The following is a 15966-nucleotide window of genomic DNA, read 5'->3' on the forward strand; positions in this document are numbered from 1 at the left end:
CTGTCTTGTGAAGAAAGACTGGATACACTTGGTTTATACTCTCTAGAATTTAGGAGATTGAGAGGGGATCTTATAGAAACTTACAAAATTCTTAAGGGGTTGGACAGACTAGATGCAGGAAGATTGCTCCCGATGTTGGGGAAGTCCAGGACAAGGGGTCACAGCTTAAGGATAAGGGGGAAATCCTTTAAAACCGAGATGAGAAGAACCTTTTTCACACAGAGAGTGGTGAATCTCTGGAACTCTCTGCCGCCGAGGGTAGTCGAGGCCAGTTCATTGGCTATATTTAAGAGGGAGTTAGATGTGGCCCTTGTGGCTAAGGGGATCAGAGGGTATGGAGAGAAGGCAGGTACGGGATACTGAGTTGGATGGTCAGCCATGATCATATTGAATGGCGGTGCAGGCTCGAAGGGACGAATGGCCTACTCCTGCACCTAATTTCTATGTTTCTATTATTTTCCAACGATCAATAGATTTACGATCAGTTCCTGTGGATTGGAGGATAGCTAATGCTATCCCACTTTTCAAGAAAGGAGCGAGAGAGAAAAAGGGGAATTACAGACCAGTTAGCCTGACTTTGGTGGTGTGAAAGATGCTGGAGTCAATTATTAAAGATGTAATAATGGGGCATTTGGATAGCAGTAAAAGCATTAGTCCAAGTCAACATGGATTTATGATTTTACAATGCATTTAAGCCTCTCCCATTTTTATGAGATGAATTCCTGGAATATGCAGGAAGTTTATTGTAACCTAGTGCTACTTGCCTGAACAATGGATGATATATCACTTAAATGCAATTGTTTTCAGTTGTGTGGAGAGACCTGTATATTGAAAATGTGTTTTTCCTCTAATATGTCAATTTACCTTAAATGTAGAAGAGCTTATTAAAATCTTCTTACAAAGACAATTAAGTATTTTCTATCTATCCTCTTTTGGACCCAAGGCATAGCAGAGCTGCCAACTCTCACGAAGAGGTAAGGGAGGGAGAGATGGAAGGGTGGGAGAGAGGGAAGGGAAGGAGATCGCGAAGAGAGGGGGAGAGAGAGAGAGAGAGAGAGAGAGAGAGAGAGAGAGAGAGAGAGAGATCGAGAGAAGAGAGGGGAGCGAGAGATCGAGAGGAGGGGAGAGAGAGATCGAAAGAGAGGGAGAAGGGGGGAGAGGGAGAAGGGGAGAGGGAGAAGGGGGACAGGGAGAAGGGGAGATGGAGCAAGGGGAGAGGGAGAAGGGGGAGAGGGAGAAGGGGGAGGGAGAAGGGGAAAGGGGGGGACAGGGAGAAGGGAGGAGGGAGAAGGGGACAGGGACAAGGGGGAGAGGGAGAAGGGGGAGAGGGAGAGTGGAACGATAGCACATTATAACGCGCAGCCGTCCCATTCCGACCAAAGATTATAGAGCAGAGCTCCACTAGTATCTTTGATTGCGGCCGCCGCCACCGAACCCCCCGACCCACCATTGCACCCAAAGATGATAGAGCAGAGTTATATAATATTTGATTGCACCCTTCTTCACGGCGGGCTTGTGATGTCTTGTATGTATGTGAGTGTTGTTTGCTATGTCCCTATGTTCGAGGAATATAATGGGTAACAGCCGCCCATTCTCGGACTCGAAAAATCTCCTGGTCACTGGACCTGATGTGTCCGCGGGCCATATTGTGCAGACTAATCCCTTACAAAACAAAACCAAAAACGTACAGAAGTGTTAAAATTGTCTTTATTATTGTGGTGAGTAAAGAACTATTAAAAATAAGTCTAACAACTTTCTAATGTACCGACTAATGTTTCCCAATGGCCGTTGATGGGAGAACAGAAAATACCATTTTCACGACAGAATATCGACTGAAAATAATAAAAATATTTTCTCACCTTTCTTTTTTATTGGGGAACCTAAAGAATGACAGGTTGGGTCGTTTAGATTTACGATTAGAATACTTGATAGCGGAGCAGTGAGATGAAGATTTAGCTGAGGACGCCATTACAGCCCAATAAATGCTTAACAATATGGCGTCGACGGTCACACACGTCATACTACGCGTTTTTCGAGGAGTGGTCTATCTTGTCCCTCTACGATCTTTGGTTATAAGTAAGATAGTTCCTTGTTTAGTTGGTGTTTGTGGTCTTTAATAGCCTGCTGAGAAGAAGCTGTTCCTGTGTCTGGAGGTCATGGTTAGTGGACTCTTGTACGTTCTTCCTGATGGCAGGAGTAAAATGAGAGCTCTGCCAGATTGGTTTGGGTCTTTGATACTTGGGGATAGGATAAACATGCACTTAGATGGACAAGGGCTGATTAGGAATTGTCAGCATGGTTTTGTATGGTTATGTGGGAGGTCTTGTCTCACAAGTTTTTTTGTGATGTGACCGAAAAGGTTGATGAGGGCAGAGCCGTAGATGTTGTATATGTGGACTTCAGCAAAGCATTCAACATGGTTCCACATGGTACGCTGCTCTAGATAGTTAGATTGCATGGGATCCAAGGAAAGATAGCTGAATGGAAGGAAGGGCGATGGTGGAAAGTTGCTTCTAGGACTGGAGGCCTGTGACTAGTGGTGTGCTTCAGGGTTCGGTGCTGGGCCCATTGCTGTTTGTCATCTATATCCACGATTTGGATGAGAATGTACATGGCAAGATTAGCAAATTTCCAGATGATACAAAAGTAGGTGGTATTGCAGATAGTGAAGATTATTGTCAAACATTGCAGCAAGATCTTGATCAGTTGGCCAGGTGGGCTGAGGAATGGTTGATGGAATTTAATACAGAGAAATTAAATACATATTATCAACATGACCCAGTGTTGGGAATCTGCTTTCCATGCATGTCTTGATTTATGCAATAACTAACTGCATGGTTTTTGGAAAACAGAATTCAATGGAACTATTTAGGTTTGGCCTGATAAAATTCCATTGTGTATAGGCTGTAAATTTCCAGTTCATGTTTTTCAGTGGAAAGGATTTTGTGAGATAGCTTGTGTACAGCTACAAGAAGAGCTGTAACTTTGTGCTCCTTTTCTCTGTAGCCTCCAATATCGGTTCCTCATCGGATTCAGTCCACGAGCAGAAATGTGAGGGAAGAGAGAACACGCTCTGAGATTAACTGTAAGTTCTAAATCTCCAATCGGTGGTTTCAGGATTAAAGATGTTCTCTGAATTTTTTATTGGAAGTTTTAAAAATTCAGCCACGTCCCCACCACTTGACTTTTCTTCTCCGCCTCCCCGTTCTCTCTGAACTGCTTTCCTCCTGTTCCCCACCCCCTCGTGTTCTCATACATCTTCGATCTGTGCATTTGCCCTTTAATGCCTGTGCAATGAATGATCACCTTACTTTGAATTGTTTTACAGTTGGACAAATAAAATTTGATCCACCAATGAGAAAAGAAACCGAGCCACATCATGAACTTGTAAGTACAGGACTCAGCCTTGGACAGTCTTAAGCTCCTAAATAGAAGCATTTTGCACCTCCTCATATTCACAATGATGATGTGAATTGGATACTTTTAATGGCCATCTAACTGATGAAAACAGCTCCGGGTTTTCCGAAGTTTATGAAGGATTAAGAGCTGGTTGCAAGTTGGAAATGAAAGATCACATTTTCTGAAGAAAAGACACAATGCGGGAGTAACTCAGCAGGCCAGGCAGCATCTCTGGAGAACATGGATCTGTGACATTTCTTCATACTGATTGTAGTTGTGGGGGGAGGAGGGGTGTGTGAATAAAACTGGAAGAGAGGTGGTGGCGGGACAAAGCCTAGCAAGTCTGATCCCGACCTAAAACGTCACCTATCCATGTTCTCCAGAGATGCTGCCTGACCTATTGAGTTACTCCAGCACTTCGTGCCTTTTTTTGTAAACCTACACCTGCAGTTCCTTGTGTCTACATGGTATGGGATAGGTGGTTACGGGGAGGTTTGATTGGCAGATGGGTGGATATTTTCTGAATGCGCAAATGTTGCACTCAATTTGAATTTGACACTTAGTTTGTTTTGCAGCTTTAATTTTAAGATTCAATCTAATAAATGATTCTATTATATGTAAATTTTCCAGCATGTACCTTTCCTGAATTGTGATTACAAATCAGGAAATACTTTGTAATTCATCCAGACTAGTCTTTCTTAAAATATCTTGCATCATTTCTGCAGACCTGGAACTAAATATGCCTTGAATTGGAAATAAACATGTTTATCCCTCAAATATAAATTATGCAAGAAAAGACACAAAGTGCCGGAGTAACTTATTGGATCAGAGAACATGGATAGGTGATGTTTCAGGACCAAAATGTTTTATTGTCATGTGTCACAAAATGGAACAATGAAATAACTGTGCGACCCGATGTTTTTAAAACATCACCTATCACAGTCAGAAAAGGGTCCCGATCTATAACGGCACCTATCTATGTTTTCCACAGATGTTGCCTAACCTGCTAAGTTACTCCAGCACTTTGTGCCTTTTTTTGTAAACCAGGATCTGCAGTTGCTTGTGTCTCTAAATTATACAAGTGTTTAGTTCTCAATATCAATGTTGAATGGTTATGATCAAGGGAAATCGATACAAATGGTTTCCCCTTTGTTGTTTCTCGAGTTCGATTTAAGTAACAGGTTTTTTGATCTTTGCTGAACAGCCCAACTGTGATGATTTTTTCGACATTTCAGAAGAGATCTACTACACAGCAAGATCTAATCTGGTATTTTTCACATTGCTGTCTGTCATTTTTAGGTGTCTGTTTCCTGTCAATCATTCTCCATAGGTCATGCAAGGCAAAACTATTCAGCTGCTATCCTGCAATTCTTAATTATTATTGAACGCTGTTGGAACCTTTACAAACTAATGTTTAGAATTTGTATTTGGGAACATCCATATACTTGCATTACCATTTTTTATTTATGATTTGATTTCAACACTCTCATAATGTTATGCCGGTAATCTCCTCTTTGTGGTATAGTTTTGATGTTTTATTCAGCAGGGGTGACCTATCCATTTAGATTTGAAACCAGCAGATTAATTATGTCCATCCATTTAGAAAATCATTCTTATTGGCTTGTGAATTTTTTTTTAAATTGTCTTTCTGAAAAAAACCCCCATTATATTGATGCACTTGGAAGTAACAGCTGTCCTTTGTGTAGTCTCGAATTTAGTCGTATAATCCCTTCCCTGGGTTAATAAATTACAGTCCCCTCAATGGCCCAGAGCATTATAGGGTAAATATTGAGACTGTGGCAGATAATGAAATGTTAGAGCAGCTGAGATAAAACATGTCACTGATATAGTAAAACAGATGGCTGTGGTTGAGCGATTAAAATCAAAAATGCACTAGAGGTCTGAATTGGAGGAGCACGGTGGTGTAGGAGTGGAGGGTGGTGCACAGAAAGGAAGGGCCAAGTGGGTGGAGGGGATTGAAAATGCAAGGTGAGGTTCTGTTCAATGAGGTGGATTTGTCAGTTACTGGAATGTTCATGACAGACAATGTCGCGTCATTAATTTTCTTGCGGCAGACATTTTACAGACCATGTAATATCACTTTTTTAATAAATTTTATTGGAGTTGTAATAAATTTGGGAGAATCCAGCTTATCTCTGCATTCAAGGTTTCTACTCTATTTAATGTCTCCAGGACATCATTATAGTTGTTTGACTGCAGATGGGCAGAACTGCTGAATAAAGCATCAGTTTGTGGACAGTTTGTCACTGAATGTGTTGGGTGTTTGGGAAAGAGATGGAATTTGTTTGAGCAACACGTTGGGCAACACTGCCGCTGCAATCACACTGCCAACGCCCTTCTGAAATATGTTCAAATGTACTGCACCTTACTGGTGTGTATTCGATAGCAAAACAGCAATGTTTCAATCTTTGTCTATAATTAAGGAAGTGACGAGGAGCAGAGAGATCTTTGTGACATGGGTGTCCAACTTCATAGTTGATAATTGTCATTTTAAATAATCAACCAACACAGTAACAGGCCTTAGGCCCAACTCGCCCGTGCCAACCACGATGCCCCATCTACACTAGTCCCATTTGCCAATATCCCTCTAAACCTTTCCACGTTCCAAAGGCAAGCTAGCCAAGAATATAAAGGAGGATCCTATAAGCTTCTTTAGGTATGTGAAGAGGAAAAAAATAGTTAAGACAAATGTGGGTCCCTTGAAGACAGAAACAGGTGAATTTATTATGGGGACCAAGGAAATGGCAGACAAGTTGAACAGGTACTTTGGATCTTTCTTCATTGAGGAAGACGCAAACAATCTCCCGGATGCACTAGTGGCCAGAGGACCTTGGGTGATGGAAGAACTGAAGGAAATTCACATTAGGCAGGAAATGGTGTTGTGTCGACTGATGGGACTGAAGGTTGATGAATCTTCAGGGCCTGATGGTCTGCATCCCAGGGTACTTAAGGAAGTGGCTCACGAAATCGTGAATATATTGGAGATCATTTTCCAATGTCTATGGATCAGTTCCTGTGAATTGGAGGGTAGCTAATATTATCCCACTTTTTAAGAAAGGAGGGAGAGAGAAAGCAGGGAGTTATAGCCAAGTTAGCCTGACATCGGTGGTGGGGAAGATGCTGGAGTCTGTTATAAAAAATGAGATAGCAGCACATTTAGATAGCAGTAACAGGATCGGTCCGAGTCAGCATGGATTTAAGAAGGGGAAATCATGCTTGACTAATCTTCTGGAATTTTTTGAGGATGTAGCTAGGAAAATGGACAAGGGAGAGCCAGTGGATGTAGTGTACCTGGACTTTCAGAAAGCATTTGACAAGGTGCCACATAGGAGATTAATGGGCAAAATTAGAGCACATGGTATTGGGGGTAGAGGACTGACATGGATAGAAAACTGGTTGGCAGACAGGAAACAAAGAGTAGGGATTAACGGGTCCCTTTTAGAATGGCAGGCAGTGACTAGTGGGGTACCGCAAGGCTCGGTGCTGGGACTGCAGCTATTTACTATATACATTAATGATTTAGGTAAAGGGGTTAAGAGTAACATTAGCAAATTTAGGAAAAGGGGAAGTACAACAAGATCTGGGTGTCCTTGTTCAGCTGTCACTGAAAGTAAGCATGCAGGTTCAGCAGGCAGTGAAGAAAGCTAATTGAAAGTTGGCCTTCATAACAAGAGGAGTTGACTATTGGAGCAAAGAGGTCCTTCTGCAGTTGTACAGGGCCCTAGTAAGACCACACCTGGAGTATTGTGTGCAGTTTTAGTCTCCAAATTTGAGGAAGTACATCCTTGCTATTGAGGGAGTGCAGCGTAGGTTCACAAGGTTAATTCCCGGGATGGCGGGACTGTCATATGTTGAAAGAATGGAGCGACTGGGTTTGTATGCACTGGCATTTAGAAGGATGAGAAGGGATCTTATTGAAACGTTAAAGATTATTAAGGGATTAGACATGCTAGAGGCAGGAAACGTGTGTTCCCAATGTTGGGGGAGTCCAGTACCAGGGGCCACAGTTTAAGAATAAGAGGTAGGCCATTTAGAACGGAGATGAGGAAAAACTTTTTCACGCAGAGAGTTGTGAATCTGTGGAATTCTCTGCCTCAGAAAGCATTGGAGGCCAATTCTCTGGATGCTTTCAAGAAAAAGTTAGATAGAGCTCTTAAAGATAGTGGAGTCAAGAGATATGGGGAGAAGGGCCGAATGCTGGCTCGAAGGGCTGAATGGCCTACTCCTGCACCTATTGTCTATCCTTGTATCTGTCAAGTACTTTTTAAAAGCTGCTATAGTATCTGCCTCAACTACATCCTCTGGCAGCTCATTGCATATATCCACCACCCTGAAAAAGATGCCCCTCAGGTTTGTATTAAATCTTTCCCCCTCTCACCTTAAACACATGTCCCCATGTCTTTGATTCCCCTACTCTGGGTAAATGACATTGTGCATTCACCCTATTTATTACATTTCATTGCATCTTATGGCACATGTGACAAATGCATTTGAACTTGAACTATTCCTTCATGGTCTTATATACCTGCATAACATCACCTGCACTCCAAGGAATAGTCAAAACTGCCCAACCTCTTCCTAGTGCTAACTCCTCAAGTCCTGGCAACATCCTTGTAAATCACTGCACTCTTTACATCTTAATCATATCCTGGGTTATGTGCAGGCAGATAAGAGTTGGTATTGGCATCATGTTCGGCACAGACATTGTAGGACGAAAGGCCTGTTCTTGTGCTGTACTATTCAATGTTCTAAATTCAATGTCCATAAATGCACAACAAACATGCATAGAACACAAAGTGCTGGAGTAACTCAGCGGCGACAGGCAGCATCTCTGGAGAGAAGGAATGGATGACATTTCGGGTCGAGACCCTTCTTCAGACATCTTGGCATCATGTTCAGTATGGACATTGTGGACCAGAGAGTCTGTTCCTGAGCTTTTCTTTTCTAGCTTGTACGTAAGAGTCAACAATTTAGCTTCAACTAAATTTCATGCATCCAATTCATCCAAAACTGATGGAAAGGGTTTTGAGAGATATGGGCCCAACACGGGCAGGTAGGACTAGCCGAGGTAGGACTATACCGAGGTATAGTAAAAAGCTTTGTTTTGCGTGCTATCCAAACAGATCAGATAATACAATCAAGCTAAACGCAAGTACAATAGTTAGCGAGAAAAGAAAAATAGCAGAGTGCAGAATATAGTTCCCAGCATTGTAGAGTAACAGTTCCAGAGAAAAAGGTCTATGTGGGAGGTTGGAGAATCAGGACATTCTTAGTTTATCGGAGGAGCGTGTAGAAGCCTGATAACAGAGGGGACAAAGCTGATGCTGTATTTGGTGATATGCGCTTTCAAGCTTTTGTACCTTCTGTCCAACAGGAATGGGGAGAAGGAATGACCAGGGTGAGAAAGGTTTTTGATTATGTTGGCTGACTAACACACCAACCCGCACATGGGATGTGGGAGGGATCCAGAGCATGTGTGGGAAACCTGGATGATCACAGGGAGAACATGCAAACTCCACACGGGCAGCATCCATGGTCAGTGTTGAACCCAGGTTGTTGGAGATGTGAGACAGCAGCTCTCCTATGTATTCCTTGAGAAAACATATATTTTAATGAAATTCTTGGTTGCTTAAAACACCTATTTTTTAGACAAAATGTTGTTTTCCCCTGAAAAGGTGGTGGTTTGTTAATAGGAATAAAATCAAAATACAATGTGGTGGAGGAACTCAGTGGGTCAGGCATCATCTCGGGAGGGAATGGACAGGTGTCAGGACCTTCAGACTCCGAAGTCAGAGGCTTGTTAATATATGAATAAATAATTTGGATGAAGCTTCAGCAATATAACTACATTCATTTTGAAAAAAATGACCAAAAGGTCCAGAATGTTTAATTGTCATATGTACCGACAGCGGAACAATTAAATACTTGCAGCAGCATAACAGGCCTGTAAAAACAATACACAAAGGCAATATGAAATAAACATTCAATAAATTGAATAAATCCAATAATAATGCAAAACTCAATGTCCCTAGTGTAACCAAAATGCTCATATTTGAGGTCAGTGTTGTGCAGTGCAATGGTTGCTGGGAAGAAGCTGTTCTTGAACCTGGAGGTCACAGTTTTCAGGCTTCTGTACCTTCTCACTGATGGTAGTAGTGAGATGAGAGCATGGTCAGGGTGGTGTGGGTCTTTATTAGCTGTCTTTTTGAGGCAGTGCCTCCTATAGTTCCCTTCGATGGTGGGGAGGTCAGTACCTGTGATAGACTGGGCATTGATAATTTATGATCATTCAATTGCAGTTCAAAGGAAAAGTTAAACATTGAATCCTCCCTGTTAGCTACCTAAATACTAAATTAGCATGGTATAAAGCAAAATAACGTCACCATTCCTTCTCTCCAGAGATGCTGCCTGTCCCACTGTGTTACTTCAGCTTTTTGCATCATCACCACTGTAAAGTTCAGGTTTATTATTGTCACGTGTACTGAGGTACAGTGAATAGCTTTGTTTTGCATGCTAATATCCACTCAGACCAGATAATACCATACACAAATACAATCAGTTCCAACTCAAGTATAATAGGTAGAGCACAGGGTAAGATACAGAGTGCAGAATATAGTTCTCTGCATTGTAGTGCATCGGTTTCATTGACAAAGTTCAATGTCGCAATAGACAGAGGTGAATTGGACAGTACCCTAGCTTATGGAAGGACTGTTCAGAAGCCTGTTAATGGAGGGGAGGAAGCAAGATGCTGCAAGCAGCCTCCTTGATCATTAAGTGAGCCATGTACTGTAGAATGCAGGCAGTGGAAATCGTTCTGCTCATGAAGGTTTGAGTCTTGCTGATAGCAAAAGTTGCTCTCATCGATGAGAATTAGGCATCTTGTTAATGGATGGTGCATCCACCCAATCAGTTGCCCTAATCATTGCTAAATTTCCAATGTGTGGTTGATTATTTCTTACTTGTGAATCACTGGACTAATGTGTCTAATCTTAGCCATTGTACATGAACAGCGAACCAGTCAATCGCAGTATATTTGCCAATCAATTGTTCCACTAACTTCAAAGTTTGTAATTTGGTTTCTTTGCTTCGCCAATCTTTTCGCAACTCTCTCTTGTCTAGCACAGAATCATTTCTCCATAAATTTTTGTCTTTGTTAAAACAGTATAAGGCTACTTTGTGTTTATGTAATTAATATGGATGTAAATCATAGTTACCTGACCTGTTTTCTTTTAACTGCAGGATCTACAACTAGAATATGGTCAAGGACCCCAAGGCAGTTATTTCTTTAGTGGAAATAAGTAAGCAATATATAGTTGCTTCTACTTTTCAGTTTTTGCACTGGAATTGTTATGCCAGATGAATTATAAAAATGTATATTGTACAGTGGTTCAATGGTGCTTTATTTGTCACATATGCAACTGCAGTGAAATTTGTTTTGTATATATTACGCATGCAGGCGTCGCCATGTTTTGGCGCCACTTCCAAAGTCCGGTCGGCCCGCAAGCTCAGAGCAGTTCCCGCGAACTGAAATTCTTTAATTATACTACGCCATTGCACAGCGGGCACAGACATTGCCTCACAGCACCAGAGGCCCAGGTTCGATCCTAACCTCGGTTGCTCTCTGTGTGGATTTTCACATTCTCCCTGTGACCGCATGGGTTTCTTCCGGGTCCTCTGGTTTCTTCCCACATCCCAAAGACATGTGGGTTTGTAGGTTAATTGGCCTCTGTATAATTCCCCTTGTTTTTCGGGAGTGGATGAGAAAGTGGGATAACATAGAGCAAGTGTGAATAGGTGACCGATGGTTGGCATGGCTACGATGAGCCTGTTTCCATGCTGTACCTCTAAACTTGTGATCTTATTGAGATGTAGTAAGATCAGCAGAGGAATAGATAGGGTAAATGCATTGATTATTTTACCCAGGGCGGGGGAATCAAGAACCAGAGGGCATAGGTTTAAAGTGAGAGGGAAAGATTTAATAGGAACGTGAGGGCCAATTTTTTGATACAGAGGGTAGTGGTTTTATAGGACGAACTGCCAGGGATAGTTGAGCCAGGTACTCCAATAACATTTCAAAGCAATTTGGACAGGTACATAGATAGGAAAGGTTTAGAAGGATATGGGGGGAATGAGGGAAGGTAGGACTTGTGGATGGGGGATCTTGATTGGTGTGGGCAAGTTGGGCCGATGGACCTGTTTCCATGCTGTATGACTATGACTTTTTTTTAAAATCTCTAAAAATAAAATACAGCTTGTGAAATGTTGCCATGGGATTATCCATGTCCATGGAAGTGTATAAAATTATAAGAAGCATGGATGGGTAATCAGTCAGAACTGTTTTCCCAGGGTTGGAAAAGGCTAGAGGGCATATATGTGGGGCAAGATTTTTTACACAGAGGGTGGTGTGTGCCTGGAACGTGCTGCCAGGCATGGTGATGGAGGCAATTATGATGCTTTCCACCCAGTGAAAAGGATTTTGACTATCTATGCCTCTCATTATTTTATATACTTCTATCAGGTCTCTTCTTCGTCTCCCAACACTCCAGATAAAACAATCCTCTCCTTATAGCTAATACCCTCTAATGCAAGAACCATTCTGATCAAATTCAGCTAATTTATTGAATATTCAAACCTGGACTGCACTGATAAATTGTATTTATTTGATTGGCTTGGTAAAATAGTTGTTGTTCGCACTGTTTAAGATCTGTTCTTTGTCTAGGTCAAACTCAAAGTCAATTGGTAGAGCAGAGGGGAAGCTACAGACTGCAATATATAGTTCTTGGCGTAGTAGCACATCAAATCAACTCCATAGACAAAGTCCAATGTCCTCAATGGGGTAAAGGTGAACCATAAAGGGTCCTGTCTGATTTCCCTCTACCACATTGGCTTTTGTTTATGGATAGGAAATGTTTAAAGATTTAAAGGACATGGGCCAAACGCATGCATGTGGCACTAATGTAGATGGGGCATCTTGGTCGGTATGGGCAAGTTGGGCCTAAGGACCTGTTTCCGTGATGTATGACTCTATGACTGATGTGCTACGAAGTTGAGAACTATGTTCTGCACCCGATATCTTCCCTTTTGCTCTACTTATTGTGTTTGAGTTTGACGATGTATTTATGTGTGGTATATCTGATCCGTTTGGATAGCATGCAAAGCAAAGCTTTTCACTGTACCATCGGTATATGTGTTAATAATAATAAACCTAAACCCAAGATCTTTGCTGGACAGGGCTGTACACAATATAGCAACAACATTGAACATAATTTGTTCCCAAAATATATTTACATTATCATATTCTGTATTATCATATTCTGTATTCAATTTTAGCATGTGGATTTCTGTGATTATTGTTTCCTTCATATTTATCTTAAAACAGCATATTTTTATTCTGTTTGTTCTGTCATGTTTAAAATAAACCCTTTTTTCCAAAATTTAAAGGAGTCTTCTCAAGTCAGTGGAGGAGGAGCTGCATCAGCGGTAATTTTTCTTCTATTGCATTTTTAAAAATAGAAAATTCCTCTTCACCACTTGTTAAAAAAATGTCATCTTGTGACCAAAAGGTAACTGCTTGAGAGCTTGTCAAAATGATTTTGTAGAAAGTCTTAACTATCTAGGACCGTCAGATGAATAAAAACATAACATACAATGATGACTGCATATAGAGCAAGCCCTAAAGCAAGTGCATGCCAGAATTCTGCTACTTTAGCTGAAGAGCTTCCACTGAAATCCACTGAGCCATAAGTACCTTGTTCATCTCCTTAGGGGCCACGTGGCACATTTAGATGATGAAGGTGGTGATGATGAATCTGAACAGTAAGTCATTTCTTGTTCTAGTTTAGCTGACTTGGGTTTTGCTTCGAATGGAAGTATGAGGCTAATTTGAAGTGATCCCTTTTGAGTTCTGTGTGGCATTTGAAAATGAACATTCAAACTAGCTAAACCTATGGTCTGGTTAGATTAATGGTTCATTACCACCTTGCTTGGCTGTGTTTTTTTTCATTTTGATGGTGTGGTGGCCTTATGTACTTTGCTGTTTGCTTTACATTGTTTCTGTAACAGCCTCTTGAAAACTGAATTAATAGCTGACAAGGTCATAAGTGATAGGAGCAGAATTAGACCATTTGGCCCATCAAGTCTGCTCTGCCATTCAAACATGGCTGATCTTTCTCTCCCTCCTAACCCTATTCTCATGCCTTCCCATCATAACTGCTGACACCTGTGCTAATCAAAAATCTATCTGTCTCTACCTTAAAAATATCAATTGACTTGGCCTCCACAGCTTTCTGTGGCAAAGAATTCCACAGATTCGCCATCCTCTGACTAAAGAAATTCCTCCTTGTCTCCTTCCTAAAAGAACGTCCTTTAATTCTGAGGCTATGACCTCTAGTCCTAGTGAAAACATCCTCTCCACACTCTATCCAAGCCTTTCACTATCCGTTAAGTTTCAATGAGCTCCCCCCTTATTCTTCTAAACTCCAGCGAGTACTGGCCCAATGCTGTCAAAAGCTCATCATATGCTAACCCACTCATTCCTGGGATCATTCTTGTAAACCTTCCCTGGACCCTCTCCAGGGCCAGCACATCCTTCCTAGGGTATGGTTCCCCAAATTGCTGACAATAATCGAAATGCGGCCTGACCTGCGCCTGATAGAGCCTCAGCATTGTATCCCTGCTTGTGTATTCTCTCGTGAAATAGATGCTAGCATTGCCTGTGCCTTCTTTACTGCCAATTCAACTTGCAAATTAACTTTTTGGGAATCCTGCACCAGCACTCCCAAGTCGCTTTGCATATCCGATTTTGTGATTCTCTCCCCATTTGGAAAATACTCTACGCCTTTATTCCTACTACCAAAATGCATGACTCCACTCTTAGCTACGCTATATTCCATCTGCCACTTCTCTGCCAACTTTCCCAACTTGTCCCAAGTCCTTCTGCAGAGTCCCTGCTTTCTGTACACTACTTGCCCCTCCACCTATTTTCGTATTATCTGCAAACCTAGCCACACAGCCTTCAATCCCCTAATCCTAATCATTAATATACAACGTGAATAGTAGCGGCCCCAGCACCTACCCCTACAGAACTCCGCTAGTCACTGGCAGCCAACCAGAAACAGTCCCATTTATTGACCCTCTTTGCCTTCTGCTATCCAGCTAACCTGCTATCCATGCTGGTTTCTACCCCTTGATACCATGGGCACTCATCTTTCTTAGCAGCCTCCAGGTGTGGCACCTTATCAAAGACTTTCTGAAAACTTAGGTAAACAACATCCACTGACTCACCTTTGCCTGTCCTGCTATTTACTTCTTCAAAGTATTCCAGCAGATTCGTCAGACAAGTTAGTATCTTCGTCCATAAAATGCAATGTCAATTCAGTTTTCAAAACTTCCAGAATGCTTGTGCTGTGTGTAGAAAAGTAAATGAGACAAGAATAACATGATAAAGCATGCCAGTATCACAATTATATTGACAGGGATTTAAATTGTAATTAATTATCTGGACAGATATATGGATTTAAAGGCTTTAGAGGGACATGGGCCAAATACAGGCAATGGGACAGTAGGATGGGAAATGCCCACAAAAGGGCCAGTCCCACTGTACGAGCTAATTCAAGAGTTCTCCCGAGCTTCCCCTGATTCGAACTCGGAAAATTACGGTAATAGCCGCTCGTAGGTACTCGGGGCTCTCGTGGACATGTTGAAATATCTTCTTGAGTCTTCTCGAGCTTACTGCGTTTCCCGAGTACCTGCCGTTAGCGTTACAAGCCGCTAAGAGACGTCCCAAGCTCCGACGTACCCGCTACGTACATTGTACGTGCTTACCACGAGTTTGATTTTTTTTTAAACTAGGGAGAGCTCTTGAATGACCTCATACAGTGGGACAGGCCCTTAAATCAACATCTAGGAATAAGCTGACAAAGTATTTTGGTATTGATGAAAATAAAGTAATATTGTTCACTGATTAAAAATTATCTTGGATCATAAATGATTTATTGTTAGGTAGGTCATTCTGGTGACAATTATGCGAACAACTGGGGGTGACTAGACATAGGAATTAGACACAACATTAACTAGACACAGGAACTGCAGATGCTGGTTTACAAAACAAAATACAAAGTGTTGGAGTTACTCAGTGGGTCAGGTAATATCTCTGGAGAACATGGGCATGTGACATTTCTGGCCTGGATCCTTCTTCAGAATTATTGGAGTGGAGGGGGGGGGGGGGGGGGGGGGGGGTAGGGGAGCTGAAAAAGAGGTGGGGAGCTAGGCAAAGCCTGACAAGTGATAGGTGGATTCAGGTGGGGGGGGGGGAGGTTTTTAATTGGTAGATGGTGGTCAAAGGTTGGAGGTAAAAATGAGACAAAAGGGTGTCAGATGGAGAGAAGAGGAGTGAAACTTGAAACTTGTAAGGGATGTAGGTGGAAAGGGGCAAGAGGAATGGTAAAAGGTGGAGCGGGATAGTCGGTATAATGCGTGGGGCACAGGAAAGGGGGGGGGGGGTGTTTAAAATTGGTAATTTGATGTTTGGTGGTCAAAGGCTGGAGG

At 42.0% G+C, this 15966-nt stretch overlaps 1 protein-coding gene across 6 annotated transcripts in view; it reads left to right on the plus strand.

Annotated features, from left to right (window-relative positions):
* map4k3a (mitogen-activated protein kinase kinase kinase kinase 3a) overlaps positions 1–15966 on the plus strand; it is a 154224-nt gene that overhangs the window by 94558 nt on the left and 43700 nt on the right. For 3 of the 6 annotated variants that reach the window (XM_055639380.1, XM_055639381.1, XM_055639384.1), the window contains 6 exons: positions 3007–3085; positions 3329–3387; positions 4604–4666; positions 10660–10718; positions 12862–12900; positions 13186–13236. In XM_055639380.1, coding sequence (XP_055495355.1) covers positions 3007–3085; positions 3329–3387; positions 4604–4666; positions 10660–10718; positions 12862–12900; positions 13186–13236 — 350 coding nt within the window. The remainder of the gene's footprint in view (positions 1–3006; positions 3086–3328; positions 3388–4603; positions 4667–10659; positions 10719–12861; positions 12901–13185; positions 13237–15966) is intronic. The other 3 variants (XM_055639382.1, XM_055639383.1, XM_055639385.1) reach the window with 3 other exon arrangements.

Source organism: Leucoraja erinacea, chromosome 8 (assembly GCF_028641065.1).
Source record: "Leucoraja erinacea ecotype New England chromosome 8, Leri_hhj_1, whole genome shotgun sequence".
NCBI classification, from domain to species: Eukaryota; Metazoa; Chordata; class Chondrichthyes; order Rajiformes; family Rajidae; genus Leucoraja; species Leucoraja erinaceus.